Genomic DNA, 20,426 nt, shown 5'->3' with positions numbered 1-20,426 from the left:
TATTTCGTCCTTCATGGTAGGACACTTTACCACTCCAGGCCAGTAACACGTACTCGGGAATCACTGTAGAACAAAGCATTGCAGTGTATGTTTGCTGGCATTCAACCAAAATCCGTTCACGCGGTGGGAGGAGGCAAAATGCGACCTTGTAACGAAAGCACATGTGCTATGTATGTAATGTTAACAGCAAGGTTTACCCTGAAAGAGTGTAGCGACTGTTTTATAAAATGTGTCTTTTTAAATACCGCTGTCCCTTTTTTTTTCTCCACCAGCTGCATGTGTTTCAATGATCACAGGATCTTCTCCTTCCCAGAGGCTAGTGAAGCTTAGAAAGAAAAAAAAACGCACTCGCGATGAAATGTTCTCCGAGCTCATGCTGTCCTCCCACACTGACAGAGCACAGACGAATGCGTGGAGGCAAATAATGTCAGAGTGCAGGAAAGCACAAAATGACCAGGAGGAGAGGTGGAGGGCTGAAGAGAGTAAGTGGCGGGCTGAAGAGAGTAAGTGGCGGGGTGAAGACAGGGCTGAAGCTCAAATGTGGCGGCAGCGTGATGAGAGGAGGCAGGATTCAATGCTGAGGCTGCTGCAGGACCAAACCAGTATGCTCCAGTGTATGGTTGAGCTGCAGCAAAGGCAGCTGGAGCACAGACTGCCACTGCTGCCCCTCTGTAACCAACCGCCCTCCTCCCCAAGTTCCATAGCCTCCACACCCAGACGCCCAAGAACGCGGTGGGGGGGCCTCCGGCCAACCAGCCACTCCACCACAGAGGATTGCCCAAAAAAAAGAAGGCTGTCATTCAATAAATTTTAAAGTTGTAAACTTTTAAAGTGCTGTGCTTAAAGTGCTGTGTGGCATTTTCCTTCCCTCCTCCACCACCCCTCCTGGGATACCTTGGTAGTCATCTCCCTGTTTGTGTGATGAATGAATAACGAATGCATGACTGTGAAGCAGCAATGACTTTTTTGCCTCTGCAAGCAATGATTAAAGGGAGGAGGGGAGGGTGGTTAGCTTACAGGGAAGTAGAGTGAACCAAGGGGCGGGGGGTTTCATCAAGGAGAAACAAACAGAACTTTCACACCGTAGCCTGGCCAGTCATGAAACTGGTTTTCAAAGCTTCTCTGATGCGTACCGCGCCCTCCTGTGCTCTTCTAACCGCCCTGGTGTCTGGCTGCGCGTAACCAGCAGCTAGGCGATTTGCCTCAACCTCCCACCCCGCCATAAACGTCTCCCCCTTACTCTCACAGATATTGTGGAGCACACAGCAAGCAGCAATAACAGTGGGAATATTGGTTTCGCTGAGGTCTAAGCGAGTCAGTAAACTGCGCCAGTGCGCCTTTAAACGTCCAAATGCACATTCTACCACCATTCTGCACTTGCTCAGCCTGTAGTTGAACAGCTCCTGACTACTGTCCAGGCTGCCTGTGTACGGCTTCATGAGCCATGGCATTAAGGGGTAGGCTGGGTCCCCAAGGATACATATAGGCATTTCAACATCCCCAACAGTTATTTTCTGGTCTGGGAATAAAGTCCCTTCCTGCAGCTTTTGAAACAGACCAGAGTTCCTGAAGATGCGAGCATCATGCACCTTTCCCGGCCATCCCACATTGATGTTGGTGAAACGTCCCTTGTGATCCACCAGAGCTTGCAGCACTATCGAAAAGTACCCCTTGCGGTTTATGTACTCGGCGGCTTGGTGCTCCGGTGCCAAGATAGGGATATGGGTTCCGTCTATAGCCCCACCACAGTTAGGGAATCCCATTGCAGCAAAGCCATCCACTATGACCTGCACATTTCCCAGGGTCACTACCCTTGATATCAGCAGATCTTTGATTGCGTGGGCTACTTGCATCACAGCAGCCCCCACAGTAGATTTGCCCACTCCAAATTGATTCCCAACTGACCGGTAGCTGTCTGGCGCTGCAAGCTTCCACAGGGCTATCGCCACTCGCTTCTCAACTGTGAGGGCTGCTCTCATCTTGGTATTCATGCGCTTCAGGGCAGGGGAAAGCAAGTCACAAAGTTCCATGAAAGTGCCCTTACGCATGCGAAAGTTTCGCAGCCACTGGGAATCGTCCCAGACCTGCAACACTATGCGGTCCCACCAGTCTGTGCTGGTTTCCCGAGCCCAGAATTGGTGTTCCACAGCATGAACCTGCCCCATTAGCACCATGATGCATGCATTGTCAGGGCCCATGCTTTCAGAGAAATCTGTGTCCATGTCCTGATCACTCACGGGACCGCGCTGACGTCGCCTCCTCGCCCGGTATCGCGTTGCCATGTTCTGGTGCTGCATATACTGCTGGATAATGCGTGTGGTGGTTAATGTGCTCCTAATTGCCAAAGTGAGCTGAGCGGGCTCCATGCTTGCCGTGGTATGGCGTCTGCACAGGTAACTCAGGAAAAAAGGCGCGAAATGATTGTCTGCCCTTGCTTTCACGGGGTGGGGAGGGAGGGAACGGGGGCCTGACGATATGTACCCAGAACCACCCGCGACAATGTTTTAGCCCCATCAGGCATTGGGATCTCAACCCAGAATTCCAATGGGCAGCGGAGACTGCGGGAACTGTGGGATAGCTACCCACAGTGCAACGCTCCGGAAGTCGACGCTTGCCTCGGTACTGTGGAAGCGCTCCGCCGAGTTAATGCACTTAATGCACTTAGAGCATTTTCTGTGGGGACACACACACTCGAATATATAAAACCGATTTCTAAAAAACCGACTTCTATAAATTCGACCTAATTTCGTAGTGTAGACATACCCTAGGAGTGCTGTAAGCAAGACACGAGAAATAATTCTTCCACTCTACTCCATGCTCATTAGGCCTCAGTTGGAATATGGTGTCCAGTTCTGGGTGAGACATTTTGGGAAAGATGTGGATGAATTGGAAAGAGTCCAGAGAAGAGCAACAAAAATGATTAATTTCAGAGTAACAACCATGTTAGTCTGTATTCGCAAAAAGAAAAGGAGTACTTGTGGCACCTTAGAGACTAACCAATTTATTTGAGCATGAGCTTTCGTGAGCTACAGCTCACTTCATCGGATGCATTGATTAATGCATTAAAATGATTAAAGGTCTAGAAAACATGACCTATGTGGGAAGACTGAAAAAATTGGGTTTGTTCAGTCTGGAGAAAAGAAGACTGATGGGGGACAACTACAACAACAACAGTTTTAAAGTATATAGAAGGTTGTTACAAGGAGGAGGGAGAAAAATTGTTCTCTTTAACCTGTGAGGATAGGACAAGAAAGAGTGGGCTTAAATTTCAGCAAAGGCGTTTAGATTGTATATTAGAAAAAAAACAAAAACAAAAAAACTAGCTGCCTGTGAGGGTAGTTAAGCACTGGAACAAATTGCCTAGGGAGATTATGGAATCTCCATCATTGGAGATTTTTAAGAGCAGGTTAGACCCTAACACTTGTCAGGGATGGTCTAGATAATACTTAGTCCTGCCTTGAGTGCATGGGACTGGATTAGAAGATCTCTCGAGGTCCTTCCAATCCTACAGTTCTATGATTCTATGGCCATTCATCAGCCTGATGACCCCATTTTGAGTTTGTGAAAGGTGTTGAACCTGTCAGCTTTGTCTCCTTGGAGCAGCTCCTTTCCCTTACATAAATGGTTAGGACAGCGTAAGGTAAATTACTAGGCTACTGTATCCAGTTCTGGACTCTACACTTTAAAAAAGGGTATGGAAAAACTGGAAAGATCAGAAGAGAGCTACACCAATGATTAGAGATCTAGAAAGCCTGTCTTGCAGTGAAAGATTTAGGAAACAACCTATTCAGCTTATCCAAGAAAAGCTTAAGAGAGGATTTGACCTTGGTCTCTTAGTAATTCCATGGTAGATTTCTGATGGTAGAGGACTCAAATATAGCAGCCAAAGGCACAACATGATCCACTGTCTGGAAGGAGAATTTCAGGCTATAAGTCAAGTACAACTCTTTAACACCAAGAGTAATTAGCAAATGGAACAACCAACTAGGGTCATCGTGGATTTTAAATGAAGATTGGATCTCTTTCTAAGAGATACACTGTAGCTCAACTGTAAAGTATGGATTTGATGCAGGAATTACTGGATAAAATTCTTTGGTCTGTGTTACCCAGGAGGTCAGATAAAATAATCGTATTGGACACTTTAGCCTTCAAATCTATGACATAACTGAGTTTAGAGGTAGAGGCATATATTCCCCCACCAGGAATTTAAAGTTTAAATTAATAATCGCTCACATATCAATTATTATTAGAAACATCTCTACTTTCCAAATGGAGTACAGTAACTCCTCACTTAACGTAGTAATTATGTTCCTGAAAAATGCTACTTTAAGTGAAACAATGTTAAGCGAATCCAATTTCCCCATAAGATTTAATGTAAGGTGGGGGGAGGTTAGGTTCCAGGGAAATTTTTTTCACCTGATAAAAGACACTATCTATACACACACTAGACAGATAGATACACACACATATGCATGCACTATAAGTTTTAAACAAACAATTTAATACTATACACAGCAATGATGATTGTGAAGCTTGGTTGAGGTGGTGGAGTCAGACGGTGGGACATTTCCCAGGGAATGCCTTACTGCTAAAAGATGAACTAGCACTTGGCGGAGCCCTCAAGGATTGACACATTGTTGTTAATGTAGCCTCATACTCTCCAAGGCAGCAGGAATGGAGGGAGGAGAGACAGAGAGAGACACTCACACACCCCGTGTGTGTTTGTGTGTGGGGTGGGGGGGCAGGGAGACAGAGAGAGACAGACACACACACACACGCACTGCCCCTTTAAGCTCACTGACTGCACTCTAAGTACACTGGCTTTTAAAGTAGATCAGCAAGTTGAGACAGCAGCTGCTGCCAGCGAGCTCCCTCTGTCCTCTGTGGAGGTGGGGTACAGGAGTGGGGAGAGGATGACACCCTGAATTTGACACCCTGAATTTAGCACCCTTCTTTCCCCCCCCACCCCCCCGACACACACAGCAAGCAGGAGGCTCCGGGGAGCAGCTCCAAGGCGGAGGGCAGGAGCAGCACACGGCAGTGGGGGGAGGGACACCCGAACTGCCCGGCAATTGATAGCCTGCTGATCGGCTGCCGCACAGGGAACTTAGGGGAGCTGACGGGGAGCTGCCGGCCCACCCTGGTTCCAAGCCCCCACCAGCTCGCTCCAACGGGCTGCTCTTTCTGCAACCAGTGAACAAAGCAGGCGGCTGCCAAACGTTATAAGGGAGCACTGCGCAACTTTAAACAAACATGTCCTCTAACTGGTCAGCAATGTAACAATGAAACAACGTTAACCGGGACAACGTTAAGTGAGGAGTTATTGTATTTAAATTAGTAACCCCAAAGTTATTAGCAAGTGTGTGCACACCTTTCACTCTAGCATGTTAAAAAACAGCCTGGCTGGGTCTTAAAATAATTTTTTCTACTTATACTTTAAGCTTAGAAATATCAGGAACATCTAATCTGATCTTCCCTGGGTTTGCTGCAGGACTTGAAGAACCCCTCAAAAGAAGTAAACAAAGCTCTGTGGGGGCACTGACTCTTTAACAGTCTTTTTTTATCCCAAATATTTGTAGGGGGGTTGAGTTAAGTAACTATTATAGAAAAAACTGAAGGAAAATCCATTTCCCACCTTGGTCAGATTTCACTTCCATAGCAATTCAATATTACATCACTGCCCATAACATTCCCCAGGGTAGGCCAAATTTGCATTTCTAATGTAATAAGCAAACAAAGTTATAAGGGGAACCCCAAAAACTTTTATACCAGATCATAACAAGAAAACCCACTTAGACTCCCTAAGGGAGTCGATAGGCAGGATCTCCAGGGAGGCTACTATGAGGGGGAAAGGAGTCCAGGAGAGCTGACTGTATTTTAAAGAAGCCTTATTGAGGGCACAGGAACAAACCATTCTGATGTGCAGAAAGAATAGCAAATATGACAAACAACCAGCTTGTCTTAACAGTGAAATCTTCGGTGAGCTTAAACTCAAAAAGGAATCTTACAAGAAGTGGAAATTTGGACAGATGACTAGGGAGGAGTATAAAAATATTGCTAGAGCATGCAGGGGTATAATCAGGAAGGCCAAGGCACAACTGGAGTTGCAAGCTAGCAAGGGATGTGAAGGGTAACAGGAAGGGTTTCTACAGGTATGTTAGCAACAAGAAAAAGGTCAGGGAAAGGGTGGGACCCTTAATGAATGGGGGAGGCAACCTAGCGACAGATGATGTGGAAAAAACTGAAGTACTCAATGCTTTTTTTGCCTCAGTCTTCACAGACAAGGTCTGCTCCCATACTGCTGTCCTGGGCAACACAGTATGGGGAGGAGGTTAGCAGCCCTCAGTGGTGAAAGAACAGGTTAAGGACTATTTAGAAAAGCTGGACACGCACAAGTCCATGGGTCCAGATCTAATGCATCCGAGGGTGCTGAGGAAATTGGCTGATGTGATTGCAGAGCCATTGTCCATTATTTTTGAAAATTTGTGGCGATTAGGGGAGGTTCTGGATGATTGGAAAAGGCAAATATAGTGCCCATCTTTTTAAAAAGGGAAGAAAGAGAAGCCAGGGAACCACAGCCTCACTCCAGTCCCTGGCAAAATGATGGAGCAGGTGCTCAAGGAATCCATTTTGAAGCACTTGCAGGAGAGGAAGGTGATCAGGAACAGTCAACATGGATTCACCAAGGGCTTGATTTACCAAACCAGCCCAAAACAGCCTCTGTATCACCTCCCTGGGCACTCAGATGTCCAAACAATGCAGTCCCTTAAAGTGCCCAGCCTCAGGTCTCCGTCCAGACAGACGTCAGATATGATGATGGTTACAGAAAATATAGATCACATCCACCACTTTCCCCATATCCACAGAGCCTGTTATCTCATCATAGAAGGCAATCCGGTTGGTCAGGCATGACTTGCCCTTGGCTTCTCCCTCTGTCCGGAGAGTGAACAACCCACAGAACAACAAAACAAATCCTTCCCCCTGAGATTTGGAAGTATCTTCTTTCTTCATTGGTCCTTCTGGTCAGGTGCCAACTAGGTTATTTGAACTGCTTAACCCTTTACAGGTAGGGCAATCCAGTACAGCTGCCAAAGAGGGATTTTATGCTACTGAATGGGCTGGCATACATAAAGGTTGCCACCCTTCCTGCTATATTCATGACAGAGCCAAAGCACTAGAAACAGAGCACCAAAGTCATTGACACTGAGGAAGCTCTAGGTGCAGCTTAAAACACCAGCACCAAGAAATACCAGGAGCTTCAATGTCCATTGTTTCTCCCTCAGTTTAGAGAAGAGGTCCCCAAACTGCAGAGCACGCCCCCCTACAGGGAATGCAGAGGAACATTTAGGAGGGAGTGCGTGGCTGGGACCCGGGCCAGCCTCTACAGGGGGGGCAGGGAATGAGCTCCACCCAGCTCTACTCCTGGCCCTGGCTGCTGTTCCCACACCTGCTCCTAGCCTCGGCCCCCTTACTCCTGTTCATGTCTTTCTCCCCTGCCCCCCACATCCCTGGAGCCGCAGCCCCACTCCTGGCCCCGGAGGGAGGGGCACTGACAGGGATAAGAGGGGGCGTGACCCTGAAAAGTTTGGGGACCACTGGTTTATAGGAGGAATGATGCAAAAAGATAATGTTTTGAGCATTCTATGGGACTGCCACAAGGGCTCTATACAGAGGTCACTGTGGCATTCAGTACAGAAATGGCCACCTCACAGCCAGACTTACCAATAATAGCCATGAGCTGAAGGGCACCTACACAGTGGATTAACACAACCCTCAGTGTTGAAGCTAATGAAACAGTGCATATCAGTCACATCCTACACACTGAGTTGGCCCCTGGCATGGATCCTGATTACGACCTGCTGATTCGACAGAACCAAACCAGGACCTAAGTGCAGAATTCTTTAGCATATTCGTGCTAGCAGATGGCATCCTTTAAAGATGGAGCTTAGGCAGCTTCCCAGTGCTATACAAGTGGTTAGTAAGAGGCTTTGCACATGTAGGGTATGTCAACAGTAAAAATGCTACTGCAGCACAGCTGCACCGCTATAGCACTTAAGATTAGACATCACCTACACTGACAGGAGGGGTTCTCTCATCGGCATAGGTAACCCACCTCCTTGAGAGGTGGCAGCTAGCACCACAGAAGAATTCTTCCATTGACCTAGTGCTGTGTACACCGAGGGTTAGGTCAGCACAGCTACGTCTCTCAGGCACGTGGATTTTTCACACCCCCGAGAGATGCAGTTACGTCTATGAAAGTTCCCAGTGTAATGCCCGGGAACGTGCCCCTTTCTGAGGCAGAACAGACACAGAGTAAGGTTATGTCTACACTACAGCTTCTGGTGGCATAAGTTATGTCACTCAGGGGTATGAATAAACCACCCCCCTGAGCAACATAAAAGTTATGCCAGGTATAACCACTCACGCGCACAGCGCTATGTTGGCGGGAGAGCTGCTTCTGCTGCTTGCAGGGGTGCTGCTTTTGTATGTTGACAGGAGAGCTCTCTCGGGCTGGCATAGAGCATCTTCACCACACACACTGCAGTGGCACAGCTGTATAAGTACAGCAGCACCGCTACTGCACTGTACGTACAGACATGGCCAATGTGGTGTCATCACATTGAGATGCACACTTGAAGCTGCTGGAATGCGATTTGTAGCTATTACAGCAAAAAGTAAGTTGTGAAGAGCTATGTATTTGTTTTAGTTCTTCAGATGCTGAGATACAACTATTATAACAAAAAAGCACATACAAAAACTCCAAGAAATATATAAACATACAACTACAGTGTCTACATATGGGGCTTCCATCTATATCACTGGAAGTTCTGTATGGGGGGCGAGGAAATAGCACAAAATTTGCACTAAATACAAACTTCTGTACCGATCACAGAATCATAGAAACATAGGGCTAGAGGGGACCTTGTGAGACCATGCATGCCATCCCCCTATGCCTGATGCAGACCCAAGTAAACCTACCCATCCCTGACAGGTTGTTCGTCCAACAAGTTGTTAAACTCCACCGATGGGGATTCCACAACCTCCCTTGGTAACCTATTCCAGTACTTAACTATCCCTTATAGTTAGAAAGCTTTTCCCTAATGTCTAATTTAAATCACTCTTGCTGCATATTAAGACAATCACTTCTTGTCCTATCAGTGGACATGGAGAACAATTGATCCCCGTCCTCTTTAAAACAGCCCTCAACACATCCAAAGACTTATCAGGTCGCCTCTCAGTCTACTTAAGACTAAACATGCCCAGATTTTTTAACCTTTCCTCAGAGTCAGGTTTTTTAAAACTTCTGGAATTTTTGTTGCTCTCCTTTGGACCTGTCTCCAATTTGCCCAAATCTTCCTTAACGCGTGGCAACCAAAATTGGATAATACTCCTCTTGGGGCCTCATCAGTGCCAAGCAGAGTGGAACTATTACCTCCTGTGCCTCACACACAACACTCATGTTAATAAGCCCCAGAACGATATTAGCTTTTTATATGAACAAAAGGTCCCTACATAGAAGGGCTTGCAACCTGAGAAAACAAGTGACATGAGGAGGAGGAATGTACATTCAATTAGGCATAATTCTTGAATACATTTGCAATTTATTAAGAAGTGGAAACAACTCTCCCATCTGCCTATTACCCCATCACAAACTGGCTGATTTCTTCTGAACAATGCAGAAGTAGGTCCTGAGGAGAGATCTGACGGAGAGGGTAGTATACCAATAAAATCCAGTTTAAGGGAACCCCTCGCAAGACAAAGTGCTTTGGAAATTAAGAATTGAATGCTGGTTCACTCACCACCCCACCAATCAGAATATTTTTCCTTTTGTTGCCTGCGACAGCATGGGACTGCACTCAATGACCCAAGAGATCACTTCCACTCCTATGTTACCAAAGGACATCTCAAACAAAAAAGTTTTATTTCCCCTCATCATGTACCTGTGGGAGGCAGTCAGGGCGGGATTCGAAGATCACCAGCAGGACCCCAATAGGCACAGTCACCTGTTCCAGCTCTAAGTCTTTTGCGATTCGTGTTCTGCGAATGACACGGCCTACACTCTCCTGTGAGGATGCTGCAATCTGACGAAGTCCTATGGCCAAGCTATTCAGCTTTGATGTAGACAGACTCAGTCGCTTCATCAAAGGAAGTGCCAATCTCCCTGAAATAAGAGACGATTAAGTTACGCTGGAGATACTTAACAGCTGCTTGAGACTAGATATCAGGACTCCATCCACCTCCTTACATCTGCCTAAGGAACGATACAAGCACTTTCCACTCAAAAAGATATGCCCTGAGATGAACTATACAGGCCACCAGCTTCCCCCAGCCACAGCAAAACTACCTGAATCAGACAAGTAGAACCATTCACATCACCTCATGCATGTTTAACTTGAGCCACATCAGCAGAAAAGCTGACTAGTCAGACACTATCCCCTTTCAATGAGGTATACCTGCTGATCTTCAACTTAAGAGCAGCCATATTGGGTCCGACCAATGATCCATCTAGCCCAGTATCCTGTCCTCTGACAATGGCCAATGCCAGGTGTTCCAGAGGGAATGAACAGAACAGGCAATCATCAAGTGATCACTCCCTGCTTCTGGCAGTCAGAAGCTAGGGACACCCAGAACATGGGGTTGCATTCCTGACCATCTTGGGTAATAGCCATTGATGGATCTATCCTCCATGAACCTATCTAATTCTTTTTTGAACAGTAATAGTTTTGACCACATTCCTGGCAATGAATTCCACAGGTTGACTGCACACTAGGGGAAAAAGTACTTACTTTTCTTTGTTTGAATCCTGCTGCCTGTTAATTTCATTAGGAGATCTCAGGTTCTTGTATTATTTGAAGGGGCAAATAACAGTTTCTTATTCAAGTTCTCCAAGCTATTCATGATTTTATAGACCTCTGTCATATCCCCTCTTAGTCGTCTCTTTTCCAAGCTGAACTGTCCCAGTCTTTTTAACCTCTCCTCCTAGGGCAGCTGTTCCATATCCCTTAATCATTTTTGTTGCCCTTCTCTGTAGCTTTTCCATTTCTAATGCATCTTTTTTGAGATGGGGTGACCAAAACTGCATGGAGGAGTCAAGATGTGGGCATAACATGAATTTAGATCATGGCATTATGATATTTACGGTCTTATTATCTATCCCTTTCCTAATGGTGCCTAACATTCGGGTAGCTTTTTTGACAGCACACTGAGCAGATGTTTGCAGACAACTATCCACAATGATGCTAAGATCTCTTTCTTGAATGGAAACAGCTAATTTATATCTCATCGTTTTGTACATATACTTTGGTTTATGTTTTCCAATGTGCATTACTTTGCATTAGGGCTATCAAGTGATAATAGAATACCATTTATTTAAATATTTTTGGATGTTTTTGACATTTTCAAATGTATTGATTTCAGTTACAACACAGAATATAAAGTTTACAGTGCTCAGTTTATATTTTATCACAGATATTTCCACTGTAAAAAGAAAGTGTTTTTCAATTCACCTAATACAAGCACTGTAGTGCAATCTCTTTATTATGAAAGTTGAACTTACAAATGTACAATTATGTACAAAAAATAACTGCACTCAAAAATAAAATAATGTAAACCTTTAGAGCCTGCAAGTCCACTTAGTTCTACTTCTTGTTCAGTCAATCGCTCAGGGTATGTCTACACTATGAAATTAGGTCGAATTTATAGAAGTCGTTTTTTTAGAAATCATTGTTATATATTCGAGTGTATGTGTCCCCACAGAAAATGCTCTAAGTGCATTAAGTGCAGTAACTAGGCGGAGTGCTTCCACAGTACCGAGGCAAGCGTCGACTTCCGGAGTGTTGCACTGTGGGTAGCTATCCCATAGTTCCCGCAGTCTCCGGAATTCTGGGTTGAGATCCCAATGCCTGATGGGGCTAAAACATTGTCGCGGGTGGTTTTGGGTACATATCGTCAGGCCCCCGTTCCCTCCCTCCCTCCATGAAAGCAGCAGACGACAATCGTTTTGCGCCTTTTTTCTTGAGTTACCTGTGCAGACGCCATACCACGGCAAGCATGGAGCCCACTCAGGTAACCATCACCGTATGTCTCCTGGGTGCTGGCAGACGTGGTACTTCATTGCTACACAGCAGCAGCAACCCCTTGCCTCGTGGCAGCAGACGGTACAGTAGGACTGGTAGCTGCCCTCGTCATGTCCAAGGTGTTCCTGGCCACATCAGCCAGGAGCGCCTGGGCAGACATGGGTGCAGGGACTACATTAGAAGTGACTTGACCAGGTCATTCTCTTTAGTCCTGCAGTCAGTCCTATTGAACCATCTTATGGTGAGCAGGCATGCAATACGGATTGCTAGCAGTCCTATTGTACCATCTTCTGCCGGGCAGGCAAGAGATGAGGATGGCTAGCAGTCCTATTGTACCATCTTCTGCCGAGCAGCCATGAGATGTGGATGGCTTGCAGTCCTTCTGCACCGTCTGCTGCCAGCCAAAGATGTTAAAGATAGATAGAGTGGATCAAAACAAGAAATAGACCAGATTTTGTTTTGTACTCATTTGCTCCCCCCCGTCTAGGGGACTCATTCCTCTAGGTCACACTGCAGTCACTCACAGAGAAGGTGAAGCAAGGTAAATCTAGCCATGTATCAATCAGAGGCCAGACCAACCTGCTTGTTCCAATAAGAACAATTACTTAGGTACACCATTTCTCATTGGAACCCTCCATGAAGTCCTGCTTGAAATACTCCTTAATGTAAAGCCACCCCCTTTGTTGATTTTAATTCCCTGTAAGCCAACCCTGTAAGCCATGTCGTCAGTCACCCCTCCCTCCGTCAGGGCAACGGCAGACAATCATTCCACGCCTTTTTTCTGTCCGGACGCCATACCAAGGCAAGCATGGAGGCCGCTCAGCTCACTTTGGCAATTAGGAGCACATAAACACCACGCACATTATCCAGCAGTATATGCAGCACCAGAACATGGCAGAGCGATACCAGGCGAGGAGGCAACGTCAGTGCGGTCACGTGAGTGATCAGGACATGGACACAGATTTCTCTGAAAGCATGGGCCCTGACAATGCATGCATCATGGTGCTAATGGAGCAGGTTCATGTGGTGGAACGCCGATTCTGGGCTCGGGAAACAAGCACAGACTGGTGGGACTGCATAGTGTTGCAGGTCTGGGACGATTCCCAGTGGCTGCGAAACTTTCGCATGCGTAAGGGCACTTTCATGGAACTTTGTGACTTGCTTTCCCCTGCCCTGAAGCGCATGAATACCAAGATGAGAGCAGCCCTCACAGTTTAGAAGCGAGTGGCGATAGCCCTGTGGAAGCTTGGAATGCCAGACAGCTACCGGTCAATTGGGAATCAATTTGGAGTGAGCAAATCTACTGTGGGGGCTGCTGTGATGCAAGTAGGCCACGCAATCAAAGATCTGCTCATATCAAGGGTAGTGACCCTGGGAAATGTGCAGGTCATAGTGGATGGCTTTGCTGCAATGGGATTCCCTAACTGTGGTGGGGCCATAGACGGAACCCATATCCCTATCTTGGCATCGGAGCACCAAGCCGGCGAGTACATAAACCGCAAGGGGTACTTTTCAATAGTGCTGCAAGCTCTGGTGGATCACAAGGGACGTTTCACCCACATAGAATCATAGAATATCAGGGTTGGAAGGGACCCCAGAAGGTCATCTAGTCCAACCCCCTGCTCGAAGCAGGACCAATTCCCAGTTAAATCATCCCAGCCAGGGCTTTGTCAAGCCTGACCTTAAAAACCTCTAAGGAAGGAGATTCTACCACCTCCCTAGGTAACGCATTCCAGTGTTTCACCACCCTCATAGTGAAAAAGTTTTTCCTAATATCCAATCTAAACCTCCCCCACTGCAACTTGAGACCATTACTCCTCGTTCTGTCATCTGCTACCATTGAGAACAGTCTAGAGCCATCCTCTTTGGAACCCCCTTTCAGGTAGCTGAAAGCAGCTATCAAATCCCCCCCTCATTCTTCTCTTCTGCAGACTAAACAATCCCAGCTCCCTCAGCCTCTCCCCATAAGTCATGTGTTCTAGACCCCTAATCATTTTTGTTGCCCTTCGCTGGACTCTCTCCAATTTATCCACATCCTTCTTGAAGTGTGGGGCCCAAAACTGGACACAGTACTCCAGACGAGGCCTCACCAATGTCGAATAGAGGGGAACGATCACGTCCCTCGATCTGCTCGCTATGCCCCTACTTATACATCCCAAAATGCCATTGGCCTTCTTGGCAACAAGGGCACACTGTTGACTCATATCCAGCTTCTCGTCCACTGTCACCCCTAGGTCCTTTTCCACAGAACTGCTGCCTAGCCATTCGGCCCCTAGTCTGTAGCGGTCCATTGGATTCTTCCGTCCTAAGTGCAGGACCCTGCACTTATCCTTATTGAACCTCATCAGATTTCTTTTGGCCCAATCCTCCAATTTGTCTAGGTCCTTCTGTATCCTATCCCTCCCCTCCAGCGTATCTACCACTCCTCCCAGTTTAGTATCATCCGCAAATTTGCTGAGAGTGCAATCCACACCATCCTCCAGATCATTTATGAAGATATTGAACAAAACCGGCCCCAGGACCGACCCCTGGGGCACTCCACTTGACACCGGCTGCCAACTAGACATGGAGCCATTGATCACTACCCGTTGAGCCTGACAATCTAGCCAGCTTTCTACCCACCTTATAGTGCATTCATCTAGCTCATACTTCCTTAACTTGCTGACAAGAATACTGTGGGAGACTGTGTCAAAAGCTTTGCTAAAGTCAAGAAACAATACATCCACTGCTTTCCCTTCATCCACAGAACCAGTAATCTCATCATAAAAGGCGATTAGATTAATCAGGCATGACCTTCCCTTGGTGAATCCATGCTGGCTGTTCCTGATCACTTTCCTCTCATGCAAGTGCTTCAGGATTGATTCTTTGAGGACCTGCTCCATGATTTTTCCAGGGACTGAGGTGAGGCTGACTGGCCTGTAGTTCCCAGGATCCTCCTTCTTCCCTTTTTTAAAGATTGGCACTACATTAGCCTTTTTCCAGTTATCCGGGACTTCCCCGGTTCGCCACGAGTTTTCAAAGATAATGGCCAATGGCTCTGCAATCACAGCCGCCAATTCCTTCAGCACTCTCGGATGCAACTCGTCCGGCCCCATGGACTTGTGCACGTCCAGCTTTTCTAAATAGTCCCTAACCACCTCTATCTCCACAGAGGGCTGGCCATCTCTTCCCCATTTTGTGATGCCCAGCGCAGCAGTCTGGGAGCTGACCTTGTTAGTGAAGACAGAGGCAAAAAAAGCATTGAGTACATTAGCTTTTTCCACATCCTCTGTCACTAGGTTGCCTCCCTCATTCAGTAAGGGGCCCACACTTTCCTTGGCTTTCTTCTTGTTGCCAACATACCTGAAGAAACCCTTCTTGTTACTCTTGACATCTCTTGCTAGCTGTAGCTCCAGGTGCAATTTGGCCCTCCTGATATCATTCCTACATGCCCGAGCAATATTTTTATACTCTTCCCTGGTCATATGTCCAACCTTCCACTTCTTGTGGGATGGCCAGAAAAGGTACATGATGCTCGCATCTTCAAGAACTCTGGTCTGTTTCAAAAGCTGCAGGAAGGGACTTTATTCCCAGACCAGAAAATAACTGTTGGGGATGTTGAAATGCCCATATGTATCCTTGGGGACCCAGCCTACCCCTTAATGCCATGGCTCATGAAGCCGTACACAGGCAGCCTGGACAGTAGTCAGGAGCTGTTCAACTACAGGCTGAGCAAGTGCAGAATGGTGGTAGAATGTGCATTTGGATGTTTAAAGGCGCGCTGGCGCAGTTTACTGACTCACTTAGACCTCAGCGAAACCAATATTCCCACTGGCATCCGATGAAGTGAGCTGTAGCTCACCAAAGCTTATGCTCAAATAAATTGGTTAGTCTCTAAGGTGCCACAAGTACTCCTTTTCTTTTTGCGAATACAGACTAACACGGCTGTTACTCTGAAAACTGTTATTACTGTTTGCTGTGCGCTCCACAATATCTGTGAGAGTAAGGGGGAGACGTTCATGGCGGGGTGGGAGGTTGAGGCAAATCGCCTGGCTGCTGGTTACGTGCAGCCAGACACCAGGGCGGTTAGAAGAGCACAGGAGGGCACGGTACGCATCAGAGAAGCTTTGAAAACCAGTTTCATGACTGGCCAGGCTACGGTGTGAAAGTTCTATTTGTTTCTCCTTGATAAACCCCCCGCCCCTTGGTTCACTCTACTTCCCTGTAAGCTAACCACCCTCCTCTCCTCCCTTCTATCACCGCTTGCAGAGGCAATAAAGTCATTGTTGCTTCACATTCATGCATTCTTTATTCATTCATCACACAAATAGGGGGATGACTACCAAGGTAGCCCAGGAGGGGTTGTGGAGGAAGGAAGGAAAATGCCACACAGCACTTTAAAAGTTTACAACTTTAAAATTTATTGAATGCCAGCCTTCTGTTTTTTGGGCAATCCTCTGTGGTGGAGTGGCTGGTTGGCCGGAGGCCCCCCCACTGCATTCTTGGGCGTTTGGGTGAGGAGGCTATGGAACTTGGAGAGGAGGGTGGTTGGTTACACAGGGGCTGTAGCGGCAGTCTGTGCTCCAGCTGCCTTTGCTGCAGCTCAGCCATATACTGGAGCATATTGGTTTGATCCTCCAGCAGCCTCAGCATTGAATCCTGCCTCCTCTCATCATGCTGCCACCACATTTGAGCTTCAGCCCGCCACTTACTCTCTTCAGCCCTCAGTATGCATCTGATGATGTGAGCTGTAGCTCACGAAAGCTTATGCTCAAATAAATTGGTTAGTCTCTAAGGTGCCACAAGTACTCCTTTTCTCTTCAGCATGCCACCTCTCCTCCCGGTCATTTTGTGCTTTCCTGTACTCTGACATTATTTGCCTCCACGCATTCGTCTGTGCTCTGTCAGTGTGGGAGGACAGCATGAGCTCAGAGAACATTTCATCACGAGTGCTTTTTTTTTTCTTTCTAATCTTCACTAGCCACTGGGAAGGAGAAGATACTGTGATCATTGAAACACATGCAGCTGGTGGAGAAAAAAAAAAAGGGACAGCGGTATTTAAAAAGACACATTTTATAAAACAATGGCTACACTCTTTCAGGGTAAACCTTGCTGTTAACATTACATACATAGCACATGTGCTTTCGTTACAAGGTCGCATTTCGCCTCCCCCCACCGCGTGGCTACCCCCTCCCCATGGCTAACAGCGGGGAACATTTCTGTTCAGCCACAGGCAAACAGCCCAGCAGGAATGGGCACCTCTGAGTGTCCCCTGAAGAAAAGCACCCTATTTCAACCAGGTGACCATGAATGATATCTCACTCTCCTGAGGATAACACAGAGAGATAAAGAACGGATGTTGTTTGAACGCCAGCAAACATACACTGCAATGCTTTGTTGTACAATGATTCCCGAGTATGTGCTATTGGCCTGGAGTGGTAAAGTGTCCTACCATGGAGGACGCAATAAGGCTGCCCTCCCCAGAAACCTTTTGCAAAGGCTTTGGGAGTACATCCAGGAGAGCCGCGAATGCCAGGGCAAATTAATCCTTTCACATGCTTGCTTTTAAACCATGTATAGTATTTTAAAAGGTACACTCACCGGAGGTCCCTTCTCTGCCTGCCGGGTCCAGGAGGCAGCCTTCAGTGGTTTCAGGGGGTACTGGCTCCAGGTCCAGGGTGAGAAACAGTTCCTGGCTGTCGGGAAAATCAGTTTCTCCGCTTGCTTGCTGTGAGCTATCTACAGCCTCCTCCTCCTCCTCATCATCTTCTTCGTCCCCAAAACCTGCTTCCGTGTTGCCTCCATCTCCATTGAAGGAGTCAAACAACATGGCTGGGGTAAGTGGTGGCTGAACCCCTTAAAATGGCATGCAGCTCATCATAGAAGCGGCATGTTTGGGGATCTGACCTGGAGCGGCTGTTCGCCTCTCTGGTTTTCTGGTAGGCTTGCCTCAGCTCCTTCAGTTTCACATGGCACTGCTTCGGGTCCCTGTCCTTCATGCCCTGGGAGATTTTGACAAAGGTTTTGGCATTTCGAAAACTGGAATGGAGTTCTGATAGCACGGATTCCTCTCCCCCTACAGCGATCAGATCCCATACCTCCCGTTCAGTCCATGCTGGAGCTCTTTTGCGATTCTGGGACTCCAACACGGTCACCTCTGCTGATGAGCTCTTCATGGTCACCTGCAGCTTGCCACGCTGGCCAAACAGGAAATGAGAATCAAAAGTTCGCGGTTCTTTTCCTGTCTACCTGGCCAGTGCATCTGAGTTGAGAGTGCTGTCCAGAGCGGTCACAATGGAGCACTCTAGGATAGCTCCCGGAGGCCAATACCGTCAAATTATGTCCACAGTACCCCAAATTTGACCCGGCAAGGCCGATTTAAGCACTAATCCACTTGTCAGGGGTGGAGTAAGGAAATCAATTTTAAGAGCCCTTTAAGTAAAAAAAAAAGGGCTTCATTGTGTGGACGGGTGGAGGTTTACATCGATTTAACGCTGCTAAATTTGACCTAAAGTCCTAGTGTAGACCAGGGCTCAGAAAAACAAGATTGTTTATATTTGCAGGAGATAATGCTGCCCGCTTCTTGTTTACAGTGTCACCTGAAAGTGAGAACAGGCACTCGCATGGCACTGCTGTAGCCGGTGTCACGAGATATTTATGTGCCAGATGTGCTAAAGATTCACACCTTCAACCACCATTCCAGAGGACATGCTTCCATGCTGATGACAGGTTCTGCTTGATAATGATCCAAGGCAGTGCGGACCAACGCACGCTCATTTTTATTATCTGAGTCAGATGCTATCAGCAGAAGACTGATTTTCTTTTTGGTTGTTCGGATTCTGTAGTTTCCACATCGGAATGTTGCTCTTTTAAGACGTCTGAAAGCATGAGCCACACCTCATCCTTCTCAGATTTTGGAAGGCACTTCAGATTCTTAAACCTTGGGTCGAGTGCTGTAGCTGTCTTTAGAATGCTCACATTGGTACCTTTGTGTTTTGTGAAATCTGCAGTGAAAGTGTTCTTAAAACGAACAGCATGTATGGGTCATCATCTGAGACTGCTATAACATGAAATATATGGCAGAATGCATGTAAAACAGAGCAGGAGACATACAATTCTCTCTCAAAGACTTCAGTCACAAATTTAATTAATGCATTGTTTTTTTAACAAGCATCATCAGCATGATGTGAATGCCTGTTCTTACTTTCAGGTGACACTGTAAATAAGAAGAGGGCAGCATTATCTCCTGTAAATGTAAACAAACTTGTTTTTCTTAGAGATTGGCTGACCAAGAAGTAGGATTGAGTGCACTTGTAGGCTATAAAGTTTTACGTTGTTTCATTTTTTAGTGCAATTATGTAACAAGAAAATCTATGTTTGTAAATTGTGCTTTCATGATAAAGAGATTGCACTACAGTACTTGTATGAAGAGAATTGAAAAATACTGTTTTTGTTTATCATTTTTACAGTGCAAATATTTGTAATACAAATAATATAAAATGAGCACAGTATACCTTGTATTCTGTGTTGTAATTGAAATCAATATATTTGAAAATGTAGAAAAACATGCAAAAATATTTAATAAATTTCACTTGGTGTTCTATTATTTAAGAGTGCGATTAAAACTGCAATTAATCACGATTAACTTTTTTAATCGTGATTAATTTTTTGGAGTTAATCACGAGTTAACTGCCATTAATCAACAGCCCTACTTTGCATTTATCAACACCGTAATTCATCTACCATTTTGTTGCCCAGTCAACCAGTTTTGTGAGAGCCCTCTGTAACTCACTACAGTCAGCTTTCAACTTAACTATCTTGAGTAATTTTGTATCATCTGCAAATGTTGCCATCTCCCTGTTTACCCATTTTCCATATCATGTATAAATAAGTTGAATAGCAGTGGTCATAGAATCATAGAATATTAGGGTTGGAAGAGACCTCAGGAGGTCATCTAGTCCAATCCCCTGCTCAAAGCAGGACCAACACCAACTAAATCATCCCAGCCAAGGCTTTGTCAAGCCGGGCCTTAAAAACCTCTAAGGATGGAGATTCCACCACCTCCCTAGGTAACCCATTCCAGTGCTTCGCGACCCTCCTAGTGAAATAGTGTTTCCTAATATCCAGCCTAGACTCCCCCATTGCAACTTGAGATCTTTGCTTTTTATTCCCACTACAGATCCCTGGGGAATACCACTACTTACCTCTCTCCGTGCTGAAAATTGAACATTTATTCTGACCCTTTGTTTTCTGTCTTTTAACTAGTTTCTGATCCAAGAGAGAACAGTCCCTCTTAATCCCATGATTCTTTACTTTGCTCTAGAGCCTTTGGTCAGGGACCCTGTCAAAGGCTTTCTGAAAGTTCAAGTA

At 46.3% G+C, this 20,426-nt stretch overlaps 1 protein-coding gene across 14 annotated transcripts in view; it reads right to left on the bottom strand.

Moving 5' to 3' along the window:
• The window catches only part of ALDH18A1 (aldehyde dehydrogenase 18 family member A1), a 131,638-nt gene that overhangs the window by 23,073 nt on the left and 88,139 nt on the right, over positions 1–20,426 (bottom strand). For all 14 annotated transcript variants that reach the window (XM_048858660.2, XM_048858654.2, XM_048858658.2 and 11 more), the window contains one exon: positions 9,942–10,162. In XM_048858660.2, the coding sequence (XP_048714617.1) occupies positions 9,942–10,162 (221 nt within the window). The remainder of the gene's footprint in view (positions 1–9,941; positions 10,163–20,426) is intronic.

This window comes from Caretta caretta, chromosome 7 (genome assembly GCF_965140235.1).
Source record: "Caretta caretta isolate rCarCar2 chromosome 7, rCarCar1.hap1, whole genome shotgun sequence".
NCBI lineage: Eukaryota > Metazoa > Chordata > Testudines > Cheloniidae > Caretta > Caretta caretta.
The sequence above is the reverse complement of the archived record's forward strand: the minus strand, read 5'-3'. Positions and strand labels throughout refer to the sequence as shown.